This window comes from Trachypithecus francoisi, unplaced genomic scaffold (assembly GCF_009764315.1).
Source record: "Trachypithecus francoisi isolate TF-2019V2 unplaced genomic scaffold, Tfra_2.0 Lachesis_group13, whole genome shotgun sequence".
NCBI lineage: Eukaryota > Metazoa > Chordata > Mammalia > Primates > Cercopithecidae > Trachypithecus > Trachypithecus francoisi.
The window spans coordinates 68080580-68107650 of record NW_022681458.1 but is presented as its reverse complement, the minus strand read 5'-3'; the positions used below and the strand labels follow the sequence as shown (position 1 = coordinate 68107650).

General features: G+C 37.8%; 1 protein-coding gene across 1 annotated transcript in view; it reads right to left on the bottom strand.

The window, feature by feature from the left end:
- Window positions 1–2114: 2114 nt before the first annotated feature.
- OLA1 (Obg like ATPase 1) overlaps window positions 2115–27071 on the bottom strand; it is a 178076-nt gene continuing 153119 nt past the window's right edge. Inside the window, exons 8-11 of the mRNA XM_033231094.1 lie at window positions 8910–9050; window positions 8137–8233; window positions 5957–6079; window positions 2115–2636 (exon numbers count right to left, since the gene is read on the bottom strand). Of these exons, the coding sequence (XP_033086985.1) occupies window positions 2535–2636; window positions 5957–6079; window positions 8137–8233; window positions 8910–9050 (463 nt within the window). The 3' untranslated portion in view covers window positions 2115–2534. The remainder of the gene's footprint in view (window positions 2637–5956; window positions 6080–8136; window positions 8234–8909; window positions 9051–27071) is intronic.

Here is a 27071-nt window from a genome sequence, read left to right as displayed (position 1 = left end):
GCTCTGAGCCATGCGCAAAATGCATGTTATGAAGGTAACCATGATAAAACACAACTAAATGCTATCACAAAGTTTCTTGAAGCTTTGGGCACAAGCCTTCTCAAGTCTCTCTCTCTCTCTCTTTGGAGACAGGGTTTCACTCTGTTGCCCAGGCTGGAGTGCAGTGGCATGATCATGGCTCACAGTAGCCTCTACCTCCAAGGCTCAAGCGACTGATCAATCCTCCCATCTCAGCTTCCTAAGTAGCTGGGACTACAGGTGCCATGATGCCCAGCTAATTTTTTTTTTTTTTTTTTGTAGAGACGATGTTTCATGATGTTGCACAGGTTGGTCTCAAACTCCTGTGCTCAAGTGATCTTCCCACCTTGGCCTCCCAAAGTGTTGGGATTACAGGTGTGAGCCACCATGCCTGGCCTCAAATCTCTTTTAACCATAAATTTGATTAAGATGGAGCTACAGATACATGCAAAAATATTTATATAACATCCTAAAATACATGAACTATATCAATATTAAAGGAGGGAAAACGTTTAGATATAGGCACATATGTGATTACATGTAACAGTTCTTCTTGGAATTCTCAACTTTCGGAGAAAATGAAACTTTGTATATGTACATACAATGCTGCAGAACTTCTAACCAAATCCAACATTTTTTACATTGATTTTCAGCCCCTAATGAATGCAGTTACCTCAAAACTAACTTCTTTCTCTTATTAATGGTTCTGTTGTGCAATGTGCAATTATCACATTAGAAGCTAGACAAAGTACAATTACAGGATCCTAACGTCTTTTTACTGATTTCAAACTTCTTTAAGAAGTCTATGCAATTTACTTTGGGAAGACCCAAAAGCAAGATATTTGATTCTTTCTTATACTGCTGAAATCCCTAACAATCCACTAATCTACACATTACTCCAATACAGAAATAGATATAACAAGGATTTTTCACAGCAAACTTGGTCAGCTACACCTGTAGCCTAGTTTTATTTGTTTTACTTAGTTCTTTTTAAAAACCCTTCATTAGCTTTATTCTTATTTCTCTGCTGTAGTTTACTCATTTTTATGTTAGCAAAAGATCACTGTTTGATACTAAAAAAATACTCACTGGAGAGCTTCTGAATTATATTCACGACTCAACCTCATCCTCTTTATCCTTTCCTACATATAGCCACATCTCCTTTAAAAATCACCCGTTTTCTTGCCTCTTGTGCTACATTTGGTAACTTTCCATTTTAAGTTTATGTGTGTTTTAATATTTCTGCATCTTTAAAGTCCCAAAGCGATACAGTAGAGGCAAAGGCTGGCTGGGTATGAATCTGCATTCCATGGAAATGGTCCTGTGGTCACAGAAGAGGACAAAAGGGCAGAGGATGAGGACAGGAAGGGAGGTCTCACAGGAATGGAACCATGGGAGAGAAAGGGAGGTTCAGGGCTGAGAGAGCTTTAAGGTCATCATCACATGAGAAGGCTAAGTGGCAAAGGGTCTCCAAAGTACCAGTTTGTTCTAGTCTTTCTTTTGGACTTTTCTGCTACAATGTTAAGAAGTGCTTAACTTACCCATACTACCACTTCAACTGCTCTCAAATATCTGAAGAGTAAGAATGAAAGAATTTTTTAAATTTCCAAAGTCTGATCTTAGTATTTCAAAATCAGCAAAATACACAGTGCTGAATTGAAGCAAAACATAACCTACCAGACATCAATGGGTCCGTTTTTACAATTTAATAATTTCAAAGGAAAGATTAAAAGTGAACCTCTTTTCAATATGGTCAGAACAACAATAACAAACAAAATTCTTTAATTTTTGAAACAGAATTTTCTTCTTTGTGGTCAGATTCACCTATTTCATATCCCTCATAATATCATTGCTATCATCTTTCAATAAATGTTGATCTATAAATTAATTAACTTTTTTGAGACAAATCCCTGGTATACTATTCTTCTGATTCCCATGAAAGCCTCACTTTTAAGACACAATTGCAGCTGCCCCACACTGCCAGTTACTGTGTCATACATACGCCTTAAAATTCCGTAATCAGCAACCACCAGGTGCCGTATCACATTCAGCACACCACAGTCAGTCAATACAGACATCCCCAAACACACCAAGGCTGGTTTTGTCAAATGTTTTATTGAGTGTAGACATCTGGAGTACTGTAAAACATGCATTATCTGTAGATTCAAAAAGGAGCAAGCCACATTGTCCTCACTGTCAAATGTGTCAGGCTTGGCATACAGGATGGAGATTAATGAAGTATCATGAGAGTAATATGGTTCCTGAAAAGCTTCTACAATTTGGAGTAGGGTCTTAATCACGTGAAAAGCAAAGCTGTTCACATTTAGTGAACTTGCATTTCATTGGGGGGTCGGGGGGTACACAGTATTTTAATTTAAAACAAATAAAAATAATTGATTTGTTGAAGATTCCCATCTCCCCAACTTTATTTGTCCCATCGGTTTTCAGAAACTTTAATTTTAAAAAACTCAGATGCCTTTTGGAAGTTGTATGTTCATCTGAGCAATAACTAAATTTTATTTCTTCTTCGGTTGTTGAGGTGTGTTAAATTTGAAGAAGATAATATCTCCATCTTCAACAATATAATTTCTGCCTTGTTGTCTGTACTTTCCAGCAGCCTGCAAACAGAAAATATAGAGGAAATGGGCTGTTATTTTACAACTAAACACACAGGGTAAATGGTGGCAGCAGATATAAAAAGTATTATACTACTTGGGTGATATAAAAAAAGAAAAAAATGAAACATAGGAAGGCATACAAGTTCAAAACTAGACTTGGAGAGAAGCAAAGTATTCTTGATTTGGGCAGAACTAGATTTTCCATATATACATAATCATAATGTATTCTCCACTAAACTGTTGGTACATAAATGTAATTATACCAATATCATTAAGTTTCATTACATGCTGTTTATGGTACATTTCTGATGTGTCTGCAAACATCCAGCAAGTCACTGTAACAAAACAGATCAAACCAGGCAGAAAGAAAAAGACTATATAACTAGTTAAAAGCTGCTTTATTTGCTTAAAGAAATCCTTTGGTGAGACTGGTGATGCCAAAAATATAGTTGGTATAAGGAAAATTATGATCAGTTATTGTGTAAGATTCTGAACTGTTTCCTTGTAGTTTTTAAAATTTAGTCTTGACAATGTCTATACATAGAAGTATGTACTAGAATTCATCATATGGTTTCCTGACTAATGGCCCTAGTTACAAGGAGACTCTAACAGGTTGCAGTTGCAAAGACAGATATTTCTTCCACTTGTAAATTAGTCGGCAAAGCAACTGATTCCACCTGCTGGTATGCAGATCCAGACATGCAATCTGCTGGTAATTTTAATAGAAGCAAGCAGCAGTTCCAGAAAACCAAGTTTAGTCCATGGCATGAACTTGACTTCACCCTAAGTACAACAGGCTCTGCAGCACCCACACTTAACACTGCACACAGCTGACATGGTCCCACATGACCCCACCATGGACTCCTCAACAATAAGGACTTGAGGATCTTTTGGAGGAAATTCTCAAAAGTATTTCCCTTCTGTTAGAATGTATTAAGAAGAAACCTTTGCCCAACAGGATTAGTGCTTCTCTTTGCAGATATTGATGAGAATGTCCAAAGCCAAGTGAAATTATACCAATCTGTAACAAAAACACTAATAAAGATCATACATCTGAGGGTAAAATCAACAAACCAGATTGCAGAGCCCTAGTAAGCATATTGTCAATTATCTAGACCACGTATAAAACTGTCCTGATTTTAAAAGAATATAAATATATGAAGAATATATAAAACTTATTTCTAAAAAGCCAATGTAATGTACTCTACCATTCTAAAATGCATATGTATATATACACACACACATATACACACATATATAAACACATATATTCATATTTTTATAAAGACATGCAATGTATTGAAGGCCATGAGCTACTTATTTCTAGAATCTATAGCCCACTGTTATAAAACTATATAGACAATATAAATCAAGTACATATTGACATGATATATTAATGTAACTTTATATACTTTGTTACCACTCAAGTTTACTATTAATTAAAAGTGACAGTGTTCCTTTAAATTCTCTAGAGACCATTTAATCCATTTCCACTGCTATCAGAAACACTGGTTGAAAAAAAAATCAATACCCATTTGTGAATCTTGAGTATGTATTAAACAAGACACGTCTAACCAGTTCATTTGCACTTGAAAGCAGCCATCTGTAGAAGCCAGCTTTGCCTAAGCAGATATGATTGCTAATAATGTGATATCCCTGTAGACTACAAAGCCCACACAGAGCTATTCAGTATATAGTTCACAGCACTGGCATTAAATTAGTTATGCTGCACTGGTGTTAGAAATATATATACATACATACACATATACACAATCTTGCCCTCAAATCTAAAACCTACTTGATAATCTGAAAGTAAACATTTATTGAATAAAGGAGCATAGAGCAATTCATAAATGCTTCATTTTACTTGGACTTCAAATTTTGAAATATTAGTTTTGGAGGTTAAAACAATGTAAAATATTTAATGGTATCCTAGGTGAAAATGTCAGAGTCAACCCTTTCTAATTTATAGTATAAAAACTGCCAGTTAGTGGTAAATAGTCTTATAAGCAGGAAACACTATTTATTGGATATTATAAAGTTTCTCTCAATTGTTAAAGGAAATACTTACATAGATCTACTAAGGATTGGTAAACAGGCTTACCATTTCAAGAGTATAAAAAAACAAGCATCTGATCTCTGAATTCTAGTAATAGAAAACATCCTCATTTTTATCTTCCTTATGAAAAACAGATATGCCAACATGATGTAGCATGTTGACAAATAATCTGAGATTTTTGTTCAAGTCTAATTAGTATTCCTGACAAAGTTCCATCTCAGTATTTGCATACCTACCTATATCTATACAGATGCCGCCACTGAAAAATTAACAACCGTGTTTATTTGTAAACTGTTACTCCTTCCACTCTTTTAAAAAAACAAAATGGTTCTCCTTCAACATTGAACCAAGTATACCAAGAATTTCCCCTCCTCTTCCTGGTGTTCCAACAGTTCTATTAAAGTCCTGCTGTTCAATATGACCTTTCCAATGATACCAATGAAAATAAACTAAACCTGAAATAAACTTTTTTGTATTCCTTTCAACTTATGAAATAGTAAACACAAGAATCTTCTTTAAATTCTATAACATTTTCTATGGTAGTCTTCAAATATTAAATTAAAGAACTGTCCTACAACGTCAGTTTAATCAGCTAATCTATCTATATTAGAAATTGCTAGATTTCTCTAAGTAACATCTAATAAATCAAACAAAATTAATTTTGCAACAGAATTTACATTTAAAAAATCATCTACCACTCATGTATAAAACTGCTTCACTATTAGTGTCTGCAAACCAAATTATCCTTATTAGCTAAAATAAAGCACAATTTTGGACCTGCCCTCTAGTGTTGAGAAAGCAAATCAAATCCCCAAGTATCTTTAAACAACAAACAAGTAAAACCATGAAGTTTTAGAAAGAAGAGCTTTTACTTAACTAAGTTTCTATTTCTATTCTTGAAGTAATCATAAGCATATATATTATACTTCAGATATTCAAATGTAATAAGTATAATTTTTCATTGGCCATGAGTGAACAAATTCTTTGAAATTATTTACAATTACTTAAATCTAATCTATTTTTTCAATTATAGAAAAAAACTCCACAAAAGTACTGACAATTCACACATTTTTAAAATGATCTAAAAGTATGTAAACATCTATAGCTCTTAAGTCAGTTGATAGTAACACTAAACACTGATCATCTTATTACATTATTTTAGACTACACTCAGTTTAAAAGGTAATTATCATTCATTTTTATCATGAATAACCACATCAATGGAAACATTGTGAAATACAAAAATAAAAATAATTCTTTACCTTGACTGCATTTTCAGAACCTTCCTCTTTAAAATCTTCGTATTTCATTACTTCAGCCATAATGAATCCCTTTTCAAAATCTGTGTGAATCTTTCCTGCAGCCTGAGGAGCCTTAGTCCCTTTCTTTGAAAAGAAAGACCAGAGAAAACTAATTGCATTTAAGATGATTGTAAGCACAGAGTTTCTTTTCTCTGATCAGCAGTTGGGCTCAACTAGAACTTAGTTGAATATCTGTTAAGATGTCAGGTATACAATTAGTACATTTTCAACACTGGGTAGTATCTATGCAGCAGATTTAGCACAGATAGATCAGTAGATATTAAAGAAGCATAGCTTTGTTTTTCCTAACAGTCATCCACTGTTTTATTGATTTAGAAGCAGTGGTCTGGTTTTGGTGTAGGTTTCATTTCGATTTTCTATTCTTCACAGTGGAAAAAAATAGATTTTAAAGTAACTTTCAAGCTGAATTATCAAAGGTCTTAAAAAGATAAAAAGCTCTCAAAATTTCAGCTCATCTAAAGAACATATAAAAATCAATATACAAAGGGGCATTTTAAAGGCATTTCCAGCAAATCATGTTGGAAATCTGCATTCAGCAAATAATTGTGAAACTCTCAAAAAATTTCGATAATAAAATCTTTGAACATTTTGCATAATATTCCCTGCCTCTAACCATCATGAAGGAAATTCAAGTTGATATAGGAAGAGAAATGTCTTATAATTACCCCATATGTTATATTACAAGGATATATATTCCACACACACATAACCATGGAAAGAAATTTGAGAAATAACGGTGACCTAAAGGCTGCTTAATAAAGCATGTTAAAGTGATAAGGAGTCTGACACTAGAAAGCACAGTTTTTATAATAAAAGATGTATTGGGTTAATATGGCTACTCACTGATGCTTACCTGACTAAATATCTTAGCACATTAAATCATGGATACTTACAATCAGTCTTAAGATAAACCAGCTTTTACGTTTTCAAGCCCAGAACATGCTATCTTTGCTACCTCCACATACTTAAGTTAGAAAGTTTTAAGGCTTTAAAATACATCTTTAAAATATATAGTAAAAATAAATTCTGGCAATTTGTTTACCAACTTGGATTTGCTTTGACATTATTTTTTAAATCTATATAAAAGGACCTTGGTTAGAAGTCAATCAAACATTTTTTTACAAAGGGGAGAGGAGATAAAAGAAAAGCAAATCTCACATTCACACAAGGCATTTAACATTATGTTGAACTGCCTCCATGTTTCTATCCATACTAAATCAAAATACATGTAACAATAAATTACAGTAGTCACTGAAAACAGGAATCAGAGCACCACTAAAATTTATCGTGTAGCATATATTTAAAAAGCATAATAAAAGACTGAATAAGACACTATTTCTAAAAGTTCTGGTATTATTTTTATATTCTGTAACATACTATTTAGGATTACATACATTTCAAAATATTTTTCAATAGTAACTACTGTGTTACAATATATTTAAATTTAAAAGCAAACCATTACAGTTCAGTTTCTATTGTCCTCTGGGAATAAATTAGTCATTCTCTCTGGTCGTAGTCAGTATACATCAATTTTTAAAATACATATCACATTTTTAAAGAAGTAAGACTGAACATATAACACTAAAAATAAACATTACTTCTATGAATTTAAAAAGGCATGAATTATTACACATTGAGTTTAGCTTTTTGAGCCCAACTGTGTATCTATGAAGAGCATAATGATGTCATATTGCTTTTATTGCTGAAAATGTAATCCGAGCAAAGCAAAGGAGGAAAGAACCACCCGCAACCCAAACAAACTTAGTGAATACAAAATGAAAAGCAACATCAATTTCACTGCAGACAAACCCAGTCACACAGATTAAGCAAGCACAATACTGGTGCGTCTTATCTCTGACCACAGGAGGAGGGTAGACAGATTCTACAGGATGAAGAAATTCAGACTATGTAATAGGCAGAATCAATTGTTACCTGCCTCAATCAATGCCGCTCCACTTTCACTGTTCAGCAGCTCACAAATAATTAAAGTTATCCTGGACAAAAACCTCATCTGTAATGACTAGCTAACCGCCACCATGACAAACTTCAAAGTCAGTGATATCAATCTGAATTCAATAGTGTGGAACTGGATATAGCTGATGAATAAGTATGAATCTTACCCTGATGGTCCATGCACGCACTTCATCTGGGCCTGCAGTGAAAAAGTATTCTAGTTGGAGTGCTGCAAACCCAGCCTTAATGATCTTTGGCAAAGCACTGAAATCAAATGAAACAAATTCACCCAACACATAAGTTGATTGTGCCAGAAATTGGTATAGAGCTAAAATTACTCATTTCAAGCAGAAAATGTTAAAGATATTAGTAAATGACCACTCATCTTACATAATACACTTGAAGGGGTCAGAAAGCAAGTAACTATTTTTAAAAACCTCTCTTCTAAAATTGATTTTAATTGTCTTAGCCTGAAGATAGTATTTTGAATTGTCTATTATTTAAAAAAAGAAAAATTATGACAATTTTCATCCAAAATTAATTATTTCCAGGAATGGGGCCACAAAAACAAAATTATTTGATTGAAATCTGATATTTAAACAATATATTACTGTTACTCAGAAAAAATTACGGCAACTGATTCGCCCTTTCCCCTCCCCCACTGAACATGACGAAAGAGTTTTGGCGATCATTCCTTCTCAAAAATATACATAACTAATACCTATGTTATAATTAAAACACTGTACGGAGATGACAGATGACAGTTAAAAACTTAATTTAAAATAAATCTTTTCACTCTGTCTCATGGTAAAGAAAGGAGAAGATTCCCTCTTTATAATGGTAATTACTCTGTCATTTATTATTCTATCAGCGCAAGCAATTAAATTACTGCAAGGAAATAGTTGATAATAAAGTGTAGGGAAAATGAATGCTAATTAACCTTTGTGTCATGTTCGCTTCCAGATACTTCTGTCTCTCCTCAGCACTCAATTCTTGCAACTTGAGTTCCAAGGCCCCACTAAAAGGAATGACCAAGGCACCTGGGTCATACTTGTCCACCCACTCTTTAATTTTTATCAACCTGTAGACAAAAAAGGGCACAACATTATCTTGTAGTGCATGCATGACTGTACCACATTCATTATTATCAAGTAGCACATACATATTCATAAGAATTGCACGGTTTTATGATGCCATCTTTTTGTGTATAGCTTTCCAAGGTCAAGGCATTAACAGGCAGCAACTGCTTCAGGTATTTGCCATAATATTTTACTGTAACCTAGTTTTACTTTAGCACATTATCTATGGGAACTATTATACAAATATTTAAAAATTTTTTTTAGTTACACTAAAATTGTTTAGCATTAACACCTGTACCCTTGAATAAAGCTTCCATTTTATAATTTTTTGTTTTCCTTACTTTACAAAGTAAATTTTTAAAAAGAGGAGACATAAAGTTCTGTTTGTACAGGAATCATACCTAAAAATACCAGCTAATTCTGAAGAGCCCTCCACAAATAAATAATTTGTTCCGTCCAGATATCTATATGCCTGGTTTAGTTCCTTCATGGACTAACAGAACTCACAGTGGTCACTGGTTTTGAGGAAGATTTTTGCTAGCCAAAACAAGCACACGCAGAAATACAGATTTACAAATATAGTTGATCACGTATGCAGCTCTTATGAACCTGACTTTTGCGAGAACAAGAATAATAGAACTGCAGAGGAAAGAACTTCCTTTAATCACAAAGGATTTGGAAAGCCAGATCAGTTAGGAAACTGATCCTAGTGGTTACCTTAAAAGACATTATTGAGTCATTTTTTTTCCTTCCAAAGCATGGAGTATTTGGCAAAGTAGTAATTAGAACATAAATGAAACAAGTGTAGGGAATATATTAATTAGGTTCAGAGTCTCACATTTTCCTAGCTTTTTATTACTGGGCAGGTTACTGAACATTTTTAAGCCTCAGTTTCCTCACTTGTAAAAACAGAGATAATAATAGTACATATTATATTGTAAGGAACCTAGAAAAGCCTGCAAATAGTAAAAAATTAACAGTAGTTACTATTATTAATTTTCCTTCTCAGATAATCATAGCATACATTCCTATGAATTTGGAACTGAGTTTAGTGTAAGACTATACATTCCATTAAAATTTTTATAAAAATATGCTATAGTCTTACATAATTCTACTAGCCTGCTATATTTAGACGAAGGTTTTAATAGTTATTATGGCAAAATGCGGTGGCAGAAGTCCTTTAAGTAATTAATGTAAATGCCACTTTAGGAGAAAAGAAAAACAAGAAGTAAATCACAAATCCATCAATGGCAGGGGAGCAGAGTTCTTAGAAAATTAAGACTATGGCCCATTGAGCAGGATTTAGGATGGGAAAAAGGAATGAAAAACAATCACACAAGAGTTTGTATATGTTTGTTATACAAAGGCAACTACTTATTTAATATGTTATTTGTGGTTTTGAATCTTCATAATAGTATTTTTTCTTTTGTTCATATCCTAAAAAATGGACCAAGCCCTACAATTTATTTTGAAAAAAAGTATGTTGCCTTTAAAATAAAATTCAAACTAGAAAACTAGATGTTTTCTTATCCAAAATTATGAAGGACAGGTTAAAAAAAGGAGGGGGGATTGAAATTGGTGCTTCTGTCTCTGATAATATTATGGTATTCTAAGTTACTTCACAGACTTACACTATTCCAACAAAAGTCTATATTCAAATGTTATCATCAATGGTTTAGTAACATACTTTTATTATACAAGTTAAAATCAAATATGTAATTTTTAAAAAGCAGATCACATACCAAACAGATTCAATGAAAGTGAAATAAAACAAGCCCATGTAAAAGGATAATATAAAAATATCATACACACTTTATTTCATAAATATGGTCAACAGAACTAATAAAACTAGAACTGTTATGAAACAACAAGATAAGAAATAATTACTTTAGCTAACACATCAATTCAGAATAACAATAGTCCTACCCTGTCATTTTAGCAGCCTTTCCTGCAGAGTTCTCAGAGGGATTATTTGCATTCCTCAGGTGTTCTATTGTACAATTCAAATGAATAAAGACTTACAAATCATTCCTCTACCGCCAATGTGAGACTTTGATCTGGTGAATACACTATTGTACCTTAACTATAATTGGCAAAAAACCTGACAGTGTAGAGCATCACAAGCTTAATAACAAAGGAGAATATCTCAAAGTGTTGACAGATGATCTTCATAATGCAGAAGCAGAGCTGGTACATTTTAGCCGTAAATGAGCACTGAGGTCTAAAGGTCTCTAAAGTGACTGACATCAGACCTGCTATAGCCTCACTAAAAGAAAAAGGTACCGTAGCACTCTCCCGTAAAGTGAGTTAGGCTCTTTGCCTGCCAGCTTCACTTTTGTGACTTTCACTGTCATAGAAAACACAGGGAAGATGAAAAGTGAGTGAGGTTCTTTGGCTGTCTGCTTTACTTTTGTGACTTTTACTATCAAACAAAAGTGGGAAATGTCCCAAAGTGACTTTTAATTACATCTATGAAATAAACCTAGGGCAATTAACAATATTATTTGATTTCAAGATTATAGACTGAAATATATGTGGTATATCTATTAGGTCTGATGGTTACAAAAGTGTGATAATGAGGCCAAGATCACAAGTCTGAACCCCATGGGGACCAGTTACCTTTTGCAGAAAAATGTCTATTCTCTTGCTACAAACCATACCCCAAACTATAGCTAGTCATCTCAAAAATGTGTGCTATTGGCACATGAGGGATATAGAAAATTAAAGTTGAGCTCAGTACCACTACTAAAAAAAAATTCCAAGCCATTCTGTCAAAGTGCCTGAATAATAATCTCTATGTACAAATGTTAGCAAATGTCTAAAGAAAGTCATCCAATTGCTAGTGATCAAAATAATAATGATGATATTGTCAAAGAATATCAAATTATATGGCGGGTAGCAGGACAAGGAACAATAAAGACAGTAGACTCCTAAAGAGTTAAACTGTAAAGCCTTACATAGACTTCATTTTGCAAATCTGACTGAGCAGATTACTGCAAAGGGATCCATCCTTCCGCATAAGCAGCAAAAGCCACATTTGATTTCCTCAAAGTCTTAGGAGTAACAAATGGAAAGTGGAAATGCCATTAGTTGTATTTTTCTCCCCAGTAGTGATTCCACAGCAAGGGGACAAAGAAGGGACAACTAGTTTTAAGATAAAAAGGATGATACTTTGAGATACACTGGCAGGTTGTAGTCTACAGCAGGAGTCCTCAACTCCTGGACCGTGGACGGGTACCAGTCTGTGGCCTCTTAGGAACCAGGCTGCACAGCAGGAGGTGAGTGGGGACCGAGCATTACCACTTGAGCTCCGCCTCCTGTCAGATCAGTGACAGCATTAGATTCTCATAGGAGCCCAAACCCTATTGTGAATTGCACATGCGAGGGATCTAGGTTGTGTGCTCCTTACGAGAATCTAATGCCTGATGATCTGAGGTGGAACAGTTTCATCCAGTAACCATCCCCCATCACCCACCCATGGAAAAATTGTCTTCCATGAAACCATTCCCTGGTGCCAACAAGGTCGGGGGCCACTGGTCTATAGATTCTTCGGCAGAATGAGACCATTAGTATTAATATCAAATTTCCAGAAGATCATGTCTCAAATTTACTTTTAGCCTCGTAATCTGACTTTCTTGGCCAGTCTTAAAATTCCAGATCCCAAACTTTGATTTTCCCAGGGTTAGTTTACATTGTTTATATTTCTTTTCCCAGATATGAATTTTATTATTAAACATTCTATTTGTTTTTTCCAAATCCACTTGCTTTAACTGGGTAATATTTTACACTTGTTTAATAAGTTCTTTGTCCCTTTCAACATTAATTTGCAAGTTCTTTTCAGACTGCTTTGACTTACAGTTTCTTGAGTATAACTCCCCTCTCAAATCCCCCTTTCCCCATTTGTCATCTGCTAACGATCTTTCAGGACAGTTGGTTCCTGCCTATGTGCTGTATTTGTGTATGTGTGGTCATTTTGGCAGCTGCAGTTATGTTCCAAGGGAGTCTGGTGGTCCCCAGGATGGAGATGTATCTGCGGGGTAGTCTTGTGGTTACTTCTTCTAGGGAGAGATCTATGGAGGGGCCTGGGATCCAGGGAAATTTTATTCATGTTTTTAGGCTTAGTGTTTCTGCACTAGGTTATGGGTAATGCTTCTTACAGTACAGTCTCAGTTTCTAATTTCCTGAGAATAACCGTTTCCTCCCTTGTTTGGAAGCAGTGAGGGGTATTTTTCTAGTATCTGGTAATGGAAATGACAGCTTCTTCTGGGCTTTATGAGTGGGCCTCACTCCAGTTATCTAAAGCCTGGAAACTGTTCCTTGACTCTTATTCCTATGTGGACACTAAAGTCTCTAAACCACATGCAGTAGCCCCCATTTTTCCAGTGGGGATATGTTTCAAGATCTTCAGTGGATGCCTAAACCCTCAGACAGTACCAAACCCCATATATATTATGTCTTTTCCTGAAGCTGAAAACTCTCCACCTTTTCACTTAAAGGAAGCACTTTCTGGCTTCTCTTTGGCATATCCAAATTGCCAGCATCATACACTTAATAATGCCTTTGGGGCCATTATTAAGTAAATTAAGGGATACTTGAACACGAGCACCATGATACCTTGGAAGTCGGCTACTAAGTGACTAACGGGGCAGGTCGCACCCACAGTGTGGATACGCTAGACAAAGGTACAATTCACATTCGGGGATGGTGGTTCAGGATTTCATCAAACTACTCAGAACGGTGTATAATTTAACACTTAGAAATTGTTTACTTTTGCCCACTTAGTATTTTCAGACTGGTTGACAGTGGGAACTAACATGACAGAAAGCAAAACTGCAGATAAGGGGGAGCTGCTATATTAGCTCAGTTTTCTCTGAAGGCCATGCACTGTCAACTTCATTCTTTACTGTTAACTGAGTTTCCTTATTTTTAGCACCTAGAGAGTCCTTTTCTTGCTTTCAAGTCCTATTGTATATTCTTTTTTCCTTTTCTTTTTTTTTTTTTTTTTTTTTTTGAGACGGAGTCTCACTCTGTCGCTAGGCTGGAGTATAGTGGCGTGATCTTGGCTCACTGCAACCTCTGCCTCCCAGGTTCTAGTGATTCTCCTGTCCTAGCCTCCCGAGTAGCTGGGATAACAGGCGCCCACCACCACGCCCAGACAATTTTTGTGTTTTTAGTAGAGATGGGATTTCACCATGTTGGTCAAGATGGTCTCGATCTCTTGACCTCAGGTGATCCACCCACCTCGGCCTCCCAAAGTGCCGGAACTGCAGGCGTGAGCAGTGCTGAGATTGTAGGCGTGAGCCACCGTGCTCGGCCCCTATTGTATATTCTAAAATTACCACACCATCATCAATACCAATTTTTTCTGGTTATTGTATCTGGTGTTTCTACATATTAGGAACAAGAAGGAAGGAAGCTTCCTGTATTGGTCCAGTTCACCATCTTAACAGGAGGCACTTCATACTACAGTTAAATGTCCATTCTATAATATTCCAATACAATAGCTTTCAAACTTTTTTTGACCACACCCCCTAGTAAAAAATAGATTTTACACTTTGACTCAAATATATGGTATACAGACATATTATTTTCACACGCATTATAAAGGGAACAGAGAAATCCCAATAGTGCTATTTGACATTCTGCATAAAATCCAAAACCAAATTCTTGCAACTTAAAACACAACCCTGAAATAGTTTTCTCTAGCATACGTTAATGAGAAACTTATCGTATTATTTTCCCCACCTTAGGCCTTTCTAACCTTTCAACTACATCTAGCCGCTCAACTTCTGATGACAATTTCTGAAAATCCTTTAAAGACGGGTCAATCCAACAACAAAATCAAGTTATATTACCATTTATAGCATCTTTGTTGATATATATTAGGACGTTCTCAAATCTGATTTTTTTTATATCAAAGTATACTTAAAATATTTTTTTAAATGTACATATGGTATTATTAGACCTTTACAAACAACTTATATAATTACCTGTTTGAACTTACATCTTCACTTTAAAAATAAATCAACAGTGATATCTTGCTTCTCTAATTGAATATAACTGGTGGCAAGAACCACATCTCAATATACACAAAATGATACAACTTACACAAAAGAGGCTCCAGGACTGGTTAATTAAGTAATTTAGCATCATTCAGTCATTAAGGACTCGGCTTTTACTAAGCTAGCTCCCCTCATGTTGTCTGTGGTATGGATGTACCATTAATCCAGGGGGTTCTGTTAAACACTGACGTCATTTCTACTTTTTTCCCTTGAAGGTTTACACTCATTTCTATTACAACTGCTCAGAGTCCCAAAGCATGATTTCAAGAGATCAGAGTCCTCTTTACGACTTTCCAAATATGATTACTATAAATTAATGTCAGTTTACAGTATTAACCTGTAAACCTGTTATAGCAGGTTTATAACCCGCACTAAAATCAATACCACAAACAATATACAAACTAAAATATGTCATAAATAATATTCTTTCAAAGTCAAAATTCCAAAATTCTCAACTCTTCAAAATTCTTTGAATAAAATTATTAAAATTCAATACATCTTTACTTTTATTTCTGCTTATAAACATTTTCTGAATGGAAGTTATTAAGGAAGTCTGTGATGAAAACAAGAAGGAGAAAGAAGAAATACCAAGAAAGTAAATTCTAGTTTAACTGACTAATGTTTGAAAGTGTAATCCCTCTTCTTTTTTTTTCTCTTTTTTTCTTTTTTTTCTTTTCTTTTTTTTTTTTTTAATTATACTTTAAGTTCTAGGGTACATGTGCATAACGTGCAGGTTTGTTACATATGTATACTTGTGCCATGTTGGTGTGCTGCACCCATCAACTTGTCAGCACTCATCAATTCGTCATTTATATCAGGTATAACTCCCAATGCAATCCCTCCCCCCTCCCCCCACCCCATGATAGGCCCCGGTGTGTGATGTTCCCCTTCCCGAGTCCAAGTGATCTCATTGTTCACTTCCCACCTATGAGTGAGAACATGCGGTGTTCGGTTTTCTGTTCTTGTGATAGTTTGCTAAGAATGATGGTTTCCAGCTGCATCCATGTCCCTACAAAGGATGCAAACTCATCCTTTTTTATGGCTGCATAGCATTCCATGGTGTATATGTGCCACATTTTCTTAATCCAGTCTGTCACTGATGGACATTGGGTTGATTCCAAGTCTTTGCTATTGTGAATAGTGCTGCAATAAACATACGTGTGCATGTGTCTTTATAGCAGCATGATTTATAATCCTTTGGGTATATACCCAGTAGTGGGATGGCTGGGTCATATGGTACATCTAGTTCTAGATCCTTGAGGAATTGCCATACTCTTTTCCATAATGGTTGAACTAGTTTACAATCCCACCAACAGTGTAAAAGTGTTCCTATTTCTCCACATCCTCTCCAGCACCTGTTGTTTCCTGACTTTTGAAAGATTGCCATTCTAACTGGTGTGAGATGGTATCCCATTGTGGTTTTGATTTGCATCTCTCTGATGGCGAGTGATGATGAGCATTTTTTCATGTGTCTGTTGGCTGTATGAATGTCTTCTTTTGAGAAATGTCTGTTCATATCCTTTGCCCACTTTTTGATGGGGTTGTTTGTTTTTTTCTTGTAAATTTGTTTGAGTTCTTTGTAGGTTCTGGATATTAGCCCTTTGTCAGATGGGTAGACTGCAAAAATTTTCTCCCATTCTGTAGGTTGTCTGTTCACTCTGATGGTAGTTTCTTTTGCTGTGCAGAAGCTCTTTAGTTTCATTAGATCCCATTTGTCAATTTTGGCTTTTGTTGCCGTTGCTTTTGGTGTTTTAGACATGAAGTCCTTGCCCATGCCTATGTCCTGAATGGTACTACCTAGATTTTCTTCTAGGGTTTTTATGGTTTTAGGTCTAACATTTAAGTCTCTAATCCATCTTGAATTAATGTTCGTATAAGGAGTAAGGAAAGGATCCAGTTTCAGCTTTCTACTTATGGCTAGCCAGTTTTCCCAGCACCATTTATTCAATAGGGAATCCTTTCCCCATTTCTTGTTTCTCTCAGGTTTGTCAAAGATCAGATGGCTGTAGTTGTGTGGTATTATTTCTGAGGACTCTGTTCTGTTCCATTGGTCTATATCTCTGTTTTGGTACCAGTACCATGCTGTTTTGGTTACTGTAGACTTGTAGTATAGTTTGAAGTCAGGTAGCATGATGCCTCTAGCTTTGTTCTTTTGACTTAGGATTGTCTTGGCAATGCGGGCTCTTTTTTGGTTCCATATGAACTTTAAAGCAGTTTTTTCCAATTCTGTGAAGAAACTCATTGGTAGCTTGATGGGGATGGCATTGAATCTATAAATAACCTGGGCAGTATGGCCATTTTTACAATATTGATTCTTCCTATCCATGAGCATGGTATGTTCTTCCATTTGTTTGTGTCCTCTTTTATTTCACTGAGCAGTGGTTTGTAGTTCTCCTTGAAGAGGTCCTTTACATCCCTTGTAAGTTGGATTCCTAGGTATTTTATTCTCTTTGAAGCAATTGTGAATGGAAGTTCATTCATGATTTGGCTGTTTGTCTGTTACTGGTGTATAAGAATGCTTGTGATTTTTGCACATTAATTTTGTATCCTGAGACTTTGCTGAAGTTGCTTATCAGCTTAAGGAGATTTTGGGCTGAGACAATGGGGTTTTCTAAATATACAATCATGTCATCTGCAAACATGGACAATTTGACTTCTTCTTTTCCTAACTGAATACCCTTGATTTCTTTCTCTTGCCTGATTGCCCTAGCCAGAACTTCCAACACGATGTTGAATAGGAGCGGTGAGAGAGGGCATCCCTGTCTTGTGCCAGTTTTCAAAGGGAATTTTTCCAGTTTTTGCCCATTCAGTATGATATTGGCTGTGGGTTTGTCATAAATAGCTCTTATTATTTTGAGGTACGTTCCATCAATACCGAATTTATTGAGCGTTTTTAGCATGAAGGGCTGTTGAATTTTGTCAAAAGCCTTTTCTGCATCTATTGAGATAATCATGTGGTTCTTGTATTTGGTTCTGTTTATATGCTGGATTACGTTTATTGATTTGCGAATGTTGAACCAGCCTTGCATCCCAGGGAGGCCTGTCTGAAGCCCACTTGATCGTGGTGGATAAGCTTTTTGATGTGCTGCTGAATCCGGTTTGCCAGTATTTTATTGAGGATTTTTGCATCGATGTTCATCAGGGATATTGGTCTAAAATTTTCTTTTTTTGTTGTGTCTCTGCCAGGCTTTGGTATCAGGATGATGTTGGCCTCATAAAATGAGTTAGGGAGGATTCCCTCTTTTTCTATTGATTGGAATAGTTTCAGAAGGAATGGTACCAGCTCCTCCTTGTACCTCTGGTAGAATTCAGCTGTGAATCCATCTGGTCCTGGACTTTTTTGTTGGTAGGCTATTAATCATTGCCTCAATTTCAGAGCTGCTATTGGTCTATTTAGGGATTCAACTTCATCCTGGTTTAGTCTTGGAAGAGTGTAAGTGTCCAGGAAATTATCCATTCTTCTAGATTTTCTAGTTGATTTGCGTAGAGGTGTTTATAGTATTCTCTGATGGTCGTTTGTATTTCTGTGGGGTTGGTGGTGATATCCCCTTTATCATTTTTTATTGCGTCTATTTGATTCTTCTCTCTTTCTTCTTTATTAGTCTTGCTAGCGGTCTGTCAATTTTGTTGATCTTTTCAAAAACCAACTCTGGATTCATTTTTTTGGAGGGTTTTTGTGTCTCTATCTCCTTCAGTTCTGCTCTGATCTTAGTTATTTATTGCCTTCTGCTAGCTTTTGAATGTGTTTGCTCTTGCCTCTCTAGTTCTTTTAATTGTGATGTTGGAGTGCCAATTTTAGATCTTTCCAGCTTCTCTTGTGGGCATTTAGTGCTATAAATTTCCCTCTACACACTGCTTTAAATGTGTCCCAGAGATTCTGGTATGTTGTATCTTTGTTCTCATTGGTTTCAAAGAACATCTTTATTTCTGCCTTCATTTCGTTATGTACCCAGTAGTCATTCAGGAGCAGGTTATTCAGTTTCCATGTAGTTGAGCGGTTTTGATTGAGTTTCTTAGTCCTGAGTTCTAGTTTGATTGCACTGTGGTCTGAGAGACAGTTTGTTATAATTTCTGTTCTTTGACATTTGCTGAGGAGTCCTTTACTTCCAATTATGTGGTCAATTTTGGAATAAGTGTGATGCGGTGCTGAGAAGAATGTATATTCTGTTGTTTTGGGGTGGAGAGTTCTATAGATGTCTATTAGGTCCGCTTGGTGCAGAGATGAGTTCAATTCCTGGATATCCTTGTTAACTTTCTGTCTCGTTGATCTGTCTAATGTTGACAGTGGAGTGTTGAAGTCTCCCATTATTATTGTATGGGAGTCTAAGTCTCTTTGTAAGTCTCTAAGGACTTGCTTTATGAATCTGGGTGCTCCTGTATTGCGTGCATATATATTTAGGATAGTTAGCTCTTCCTGTTGAATTGATCCCTTTACCATTATGTAATGGCCTTCTTTGTCTCTTTTTTGATCTGATGGTTTAAAGTCTGTTTTATCAGAGACTAGGATTGCAACCCCTGCTTTTTTTTGTTCTCCATTTGCTTGGTAGATCTTCCTCCATCCCTTTATTTTGAGCCTATGTATGTCTCTGCATGTGAGATGGGTCTCCTGAATACAGCAGACTGATGGGTCTTGACTCTTTACCCAGTTTGCCAGTTTGTGTCTTTTAATTGGAGCATTTAGTCCATTGACATTTAAGGTTAATACTGTTATGTGTGAACTTGATCCTGCCATTATGATATTAACTGGTTATTTTGCTCGTTAGTTGATGCGGTTTCTTCCTAGCCTCGATGGTCTTTACATTTTGGCATGTTTTTGCAATGGCTGGTACCGGTTGTTCCTTTCCATGTTTAGGGCTTCCTTCAGAAGTCTCTTGTAAGGCAGGCCTGGTGGTGACAAAATCTCTAAGCATTTGCTTATCTGTAAAGGATTTTATTTCTCCTTCACTTATGAAACTTAGTTTGGCTGGATATGAATTCTGGGTTAAATTCTTTTCTTTAAGAATGTTGAATATTGGCCCCCACTCTCTTCTGGCTTGTAGAGTTTCTGCCGAGAGATCTGCTGTTAGTCTGATGGGCTTCCCTTTGTGGGTAACCCGACCTTTCTCTCTGGCTGCCCTTAAGATTTTTTCCTTCATTTCAACTTTGGTGAATATGGCAATTATGTGTCTTGGAGTTGCTCTTCTCGAGGAGTATCTTTGTGGCGTTCTCTGTATTTCCTGAATTTGAATGTTGGCCTGCCCTACTAGGTTGGGGAAGTTTTCCTGGATGATATCCTGAAGAGTGTTTTCCAACTTGGTTCAATTTTCCCCCTCACTTTCAGGCACCCCAATCAGACATAGATTTGGTCTTTTTACATAATCCCATACTTCTTGCAGGCTTTGTTCATTTCTTTTTCTTCTTTTTTCTTTTGGTTTCTCTTCTCGCTTTGTTTCGTTCATTTGATCCTCAATCGCTGATACTCTTTCTTCCAGTTGATCGGGTCGGTTACTGAAGCTTGTGCATCTGTCACGTATTTCTCGTGTCATGGTTTTTATCTCTGTCATTTCGTTTATGACCTTCTCTGCATTAATTATTCTAGCTGTCAATTCTTCCACTCTTTTTTCAAGATTTTTAATTTCTTTGAGCTGGGTACGTAATTCCTCCTTTAGCTCTGAGAAGTTTGATGGACTGAAGCCTTCTTCTTTCATCTCGTCAAAGTCATTCTCTGACCAGCTTCGATCCATTGCTGCCGATGAGCTGCGCTCCTTTGCAGGGGGAGATGCGCTCTTATTTTTTGAATTTCCAGCTTTTCTGCCCTGCTTTTTCCCCATCTTTGTGGTTTTATCTGCCTCTGGTCTTTGATGATGGTGACGGACTGATGGGGTTTTGGTATAGGTGTCCTTCCTGTTTGATAGTTTTCCTTCTAGCAGTCAGGACCCTCAGCTGCAGGTCTGCTGGAGATTGCTTGAGGTCCAGTCCAGACCCTGTTTGCCTGGGTATCAGCAGCAGAGGTTGCAGAAGATAGAATATTGCTGAACAGCGAGTGTACCTGTCTGATTCTTACTTTGGAAGCTTCCTCTCGGGGGTGTACTCCACCCTGTGAGGTGTGGGGTGTCAGGCTGCTCCTAGTGGGGGATGTCTCCCAGTTAGGCTACTCAGGGGTCAGGGAACCACTTGAGCAGGCAGTCTCTCCCTTCTCAGATCTCATCCTCCGTGCTGGGAGATCCACTGCTCTCTTCAAAGCTGTCAGAGTCGTTTGCGTCTGCAGAGGTTCCTGCTGCTTTTTTTGTTGTTGTTGTTTAGCTGTGCCCTGTCCCCAGAGGTGGAGTCTACAGAGACAGGCAGGTTTCCTTGAGCTGCTGTGAGCTCCACCCAGTTCGAGCTTCCCAGCAGCTTTGTTTACCTACTTAAGCCTCAGCAATGGCAGGCGCCCCTCCCCCAGCCTCGCTGCTGCCTTGCGGTTAGATCGCAGACTGCTGTGCTAGCAATGAGGGAGGCTCCGTGGCTGTGGGACCCTCCCGGCCAGGTGTGGGATACAATCTCCTGGTGTGCCCGTTTGCTCAAAGTGCAGTACTGGGGTGGGAGTCGCCCGATTTTCCAGGTGTTGTGTGTCTCAGTTCCCCTGGCTAGGAAAAGGGACTCCCTTCCCCCTTGCGCTTCCCAGGTGAGGCGATGCCTCACCCTGCTTCAGCTCTTGCTGGTCGGGCTGCAGCAGCTGACCAGCACCGATTGTCCAGCACTCCCTAGTGAGATGACCCCAGTACCTCAGTTGAAAATGCAGAAATCACCGGTCTTCTGTGTCACTCACGCTGGGAGTTGGAGACTGGAGCTGTTCCTATTCGGCCATCTTGCTCCGCCCCCCAGAGCGTAATCCCTCTTCTAAAAGAGAGCTAAGGCCGGGCTTCATGGCTCATGCCTGTAATCCCACCACTTTGAGAGGCTGAGGCAGGAGGACTGCTTGAGCCCAGGAGTTCAAGGCTACAGTGAGCTATAAGAGCACAATCATACTCCAGCCTGGATGACAGAGTGAGACCCTGTCTCAAAAATAAATAAATAAATAAAGCTCCATCTTCCATACATGTAAGAGACTTCAAGTTTCAGTGTTCTTGTCTGACTTTATGGAGTTGTACAGAATAACATAATTGCAACTTTGATTGTTATCATTTGAGTGTGTGATAGAAACGCAGGAATCTCAGCTGGTCATGGTGGTTTGCACATGTAGTACTAGCTACTTAGGAGGCTCAGGCAGGAGGATCCCTTGAGCCCAGGAGTCGGAGGCTACAGTGAGCTATGATCCTGCTTGGCCAAATGAGTGAGACCCCATAAAAAAGAAAAGAAAAAAGAATAAAAAGAAATGCAGAATCTTGAACCCCACCTCAGATCAGAATCTGCACTTTAACAAGCTCCCTGGGTGATTCATATGCATGTTAAACCTTCAGAAGCACTGAACTAAAGGACTTTGAAAGTAAATGCACACGAACTGAAAGCACGAAAATGTCTGAGATAACTATGCAGACCAACTGATAAACTAGAGGCGGATAATGACTACCTATACTGCTGATAGCAGAGAACAGTGAGAATGATAGGAAAAATCCTGCTTCTATTTCCCAGGTTCAAAACCAGAAAAGGAAATGTCACCAGAATTTCAGGAAGTATAAGGAAAATGTTTGCTCTGAAGCCTCTACAATGTCAAAGAAGTCTCAGATTCACATTATTATGGTCAACAGTGTCTTACTTTGTAAGACGTAATTATTGGCTGAGTGCAGTGGCTCATGCCTGGAATCCCAGGACTTTGGGAGGCCGAGGTGAGGGGATTACTTGAGCTCTTGAGTTCGAGACCAGCCTGGGCAACATGGTGAAATGACGTTCCTACAAAAAAAACAAAAATTATCCAGGCGTGGTGGCCCATGCCTGTAGTCCCAGCTACTCAGAAGGCTGAGGTGGATCGCTTCATCCCAGGAGAAGGTTGCAGTGAGTTGAGATCATGCTACTGCACTCCAGCCTTTGCGACAGGGCAAGACCCTGTCTCAAAAAAAAAAAAAAAAAAAAAGGACGTAATTATGCATTTCTTATCCTAATAAGCCTCAATACCTGGAAAAACATCTGTAGTAAGTTAGCTTTGGAGTCGAGATTGAGAATATAAGAAGTGATTCCAGGACAGAGGACTGTGAAATCTAAATTTACATCAAGTGAAAGATATATTACCACAAATTGTTCCCTATGAGAACCTCACAGAACTACTGGCTAAAAAACCCCACTCATTTTAGTCACTATAATAAGGCAGCATGTGTCTGTGTATGTGTAAGAAAATAAATTCTAAAGAAATGGCCATTTCTTTTGCAGCATAAAAAAACTGGATTTCAGACTTTCTGTTTTGAGGATTAACACACTTTCTGATTCTAGCGATAACTGGAAGACTACCCCAAAATTGAAATGACGAGTGTTACAACAAGCAGGCAACCTGCAAAGCAAATTTGAATGTTTAGCAAAAAGGCTCCACTTAAAAAAAGTTCTTTGCAATGAATAAACAGGTGGAAAGAAAATATTAGGGTAAATTCTAATTAGTTCAAGTTAATCATAGTTCCCCATTCTCCAGCTGGCAAACGGTTTGAGGGGGCATGTGAACGAGTTCTAATCAAAAGAGCCAATGGAGTTTGTGGGAAGATCTGCTAAGGGACTTCAGGAAAAAGCTCCAAAAGGCTCCTCTGCCTCTTAAAGAGAGAAAAGAAGAGCCTCTCTGGTGGAGACTATTTTGGATTTCATCCTTGGCACTCTAGCGGTCATTTTGTGACCGTAAGAAGAGAAGTGGGGAAAGATGGGAAAACCCTTGTTCTTGAAATCATAGGAACATTTAATTAACCAACCGAGGAGACAAACTACCTTGAGTCTTAGGTACTGGGATTATAATATCTGTAGCTGAAGGAATCCCGATACTGATAATGATGACATTTTAGGGTTATTGTCATGTAAGTATATGACTGTAGCTCCTCTTAACTGGTCTAACTCTAATTTGTTCTTTAAGATAAGAATCTCCTCTAGAGCCTTCCCTGAGCTCCCATGTGGGCCACAGCTATCACCACATTCCACTGTATACTATAATATTGCATATAGTTTTCTGTTTATATCTTCACACTATAGAAAAAAATTTCTTGAGCTCAGGGACTGTGGCTTTACTCCCCATTATATCCACAGAAGCCTCCTAGCACAATGCCTGGCACATAGTGGATGCTCAAATCTTTTCTAAATAGACAATAAGGGGGAAAGAGTTTCAGCTAATACCTAGCTGAGTGACTCCAGGTGGTTACTTGACATCTCTTAGCTTTAATATACTTATCTGCAAACCGATCTAGATAAGTAGTTTTCAGCCTCTTCCCAGTTCTGGATTTCCCAACGTGGAAGGAAGAGAAAGGGTAGGAAGAACAAGGGAAGAAGGGACAGTGAGGTTTTGGATTTTCCACTCTTGCATTTCAACCAGAAATGCTACATTTTTATATGATAGGCTTCTGCATAAGATTTTATCTGTCATCATCTGTTTTAGCTGTTGTTTTTAACGACTCTAAAGTTCACTGGTTAAATTATCTCTTTCAGATGGAAAATTCTGTAACTTTATGGCATATGCCAGAAATTAAACAAGTACAAGTGCTGAAATCTTCAGGTACTTCATTCAGATTTCTGCTTAAATTTTACTTTTCAACATCTTTTAAAAAATAATGGCTGGGTGCGGTGGCTCGTGCCTGTAATCCCAGCACTTTGGGAGGCCGAGGTGGGTGGATCACCTGAGGTCAGGAGTTTGAGACCAGCCTGGTTAACATGGTGAAACACCATCTCTACTATGAGCCGGGCATGGTGGCAGGGGCCTGTGGTCCCAGCTGCTTGGAGGCTGAGGCAGGAGAATCACTTGAACCTGGGAGGCGGAGGTTGCAGTGAGCCAAGATCATGCCACTGCACTCCAGACTGGGAGACAGTGAGCCTCTGTCTCCAAAAAAAAAAAAAAAAAAAAAAAAAGCCTCTTCCTTCCCATTTCCTGTCAATCTCTTTTTTTTTTTTTTTTTTTTTGAGACGGAGTCTCGCTCTGTCGCCCGGGCTGGAGTGCAGTGGCCGGATCTCAGCTCACTGCAAGCTCCGCCTCCCGGGTTTACGCCATTCTCCTGCTTCAGCCTCCAGAGTAGCTGGGACTACAGGCGCCCGCCACCTCGCCCGGCTAGCTTTTTGTATTTTTTAGTAGAGACGGGGTTTCACTGTGTTAGCCAGGATGGTCTCGGACTCCGACCTCGTGATCCGCCCGTCTCGGCCTCCCAAAGTGCTGGGATTACAGGCTTGAGCCACCGCGCCCGGCTTCTGTCAATCTCTATTCCCTTACATTGACTTATTTTTGTTCAGGGCACTTATTACATTATGTACTTAATGTTAACTGTCTTCCACCTGGCATTAGTGGACCCACCTGACCAGTTATTGAGCCAAGGAACTTTTTGAACATTTTCTACGCTGCAGTGTATCTCCAGCACCTAGAATAGTGCTTGGCATAAGCAGATGCTCAATAAATGTTGGGTGGATCAGTGACTATGAATGAATGAATTTGAAACTTAATCTACAAAAGACTAGGTAAAAGAACATTTAGGGCCGGGTGTCTGGGTGGTGGCTCATGCCTGTAATCCCAGCACTTTGGGAGGCCAATGCAGGCAGATCATTTGAGGCCAGAAGTTTGAGACCAGCCCGGGCAACATGGTGAAACCCCGTCTCTGTACAAAAAATACAAAAATTAGGTGTGGTGGCATGCGCCTGTAGTCCCAGCTACTTGGGAAGCTGAGGTGGGAGGATCACCTGAGCCCAGGAGTTCAAGGTTGTGGTGAGCTGTGATCGCACCACTGCACTACAGCCTTGGTGACAGAGTTAGACTCTGTCTCAAAAAGAACATTCAGAAGCACGTATTATTCTTACATATCTTATCTACTTATCTTCTGCCAGGGTCAACCTTTAGAAATTAATATGCTTGTTTAGTTTAGAAATTAGTATGCTTGTTTTTTAGCTGGAACTGTGAAGTGAAAATCACAACAGGACCTGTGGGAGTCATATCTGATTGCTATAAGGCTATATATAAAAAAATCAGAGTACAGTGGGGTTATTTTCATTGCAAGTTCTATCTGTGACTTGGCCGACTACAATTCAAGTCTGAGCCATCAGGCTGCTAACCATCTCAAGGTTCTCTGTGAACGCACAAAACAAGCAGCACTTCAACCTTTTAGATCATTCCCGAATTTCAGGCTTCTGACTCTGCTTCAAGGTTACTAAGACCTGTGTTCAGACTAAGTGGCCTCCAGCAGGTTACATTTTTGAAACTTTAAAGCAGTGTTTCTCAAAATACAGTTTGTGAACAACCTATGAATCCAGGCTTTACAAAAAAAGCTAAATTGGCTGGGTGCAACGGCTCACGCCTGTAATCCCAGCACTTTGGGAATTTGGTGGGACGATGGCTTGTGCCCAGGAATTTGAGAATAGCCTGAGCAACATAGCGAGACCCCATCTCTACAAATAAAAAATAAAATAAAATAAAATAAATAAAAATTAGCCAGGCACGATGGTGCGCACCTATAGCACAGTCACCCAGGAGGTTGAGGTGGGAGAATCACTTGAGCCCAGGATAGGCTGCAGTGACCCATGATTGTACCACTGCACTGCACTACAGCCTGGGTGACAGAAGAAGACCTCTTCTCAAAAAAAAAAAAAAAAAAAAAAAAAAACCCCACCCACCAACCAACCAAACACCACCACCACTACCAAAAAACAACTAAATTTATCATCTCTAGAAGCAAGGAATATGCATTTAACTCTTACAACACTTTGTACTCAGGCGTCTGAAAGTCACTATTTTTTAATCTGTATCTATTCCTTGTAATTTTATATTCTGGTTGTAAACATCACACATAGAAACATTCTGTAATTATAGTTGTCATGAGATACGAAGCCAATATTTGTATCTAAAGA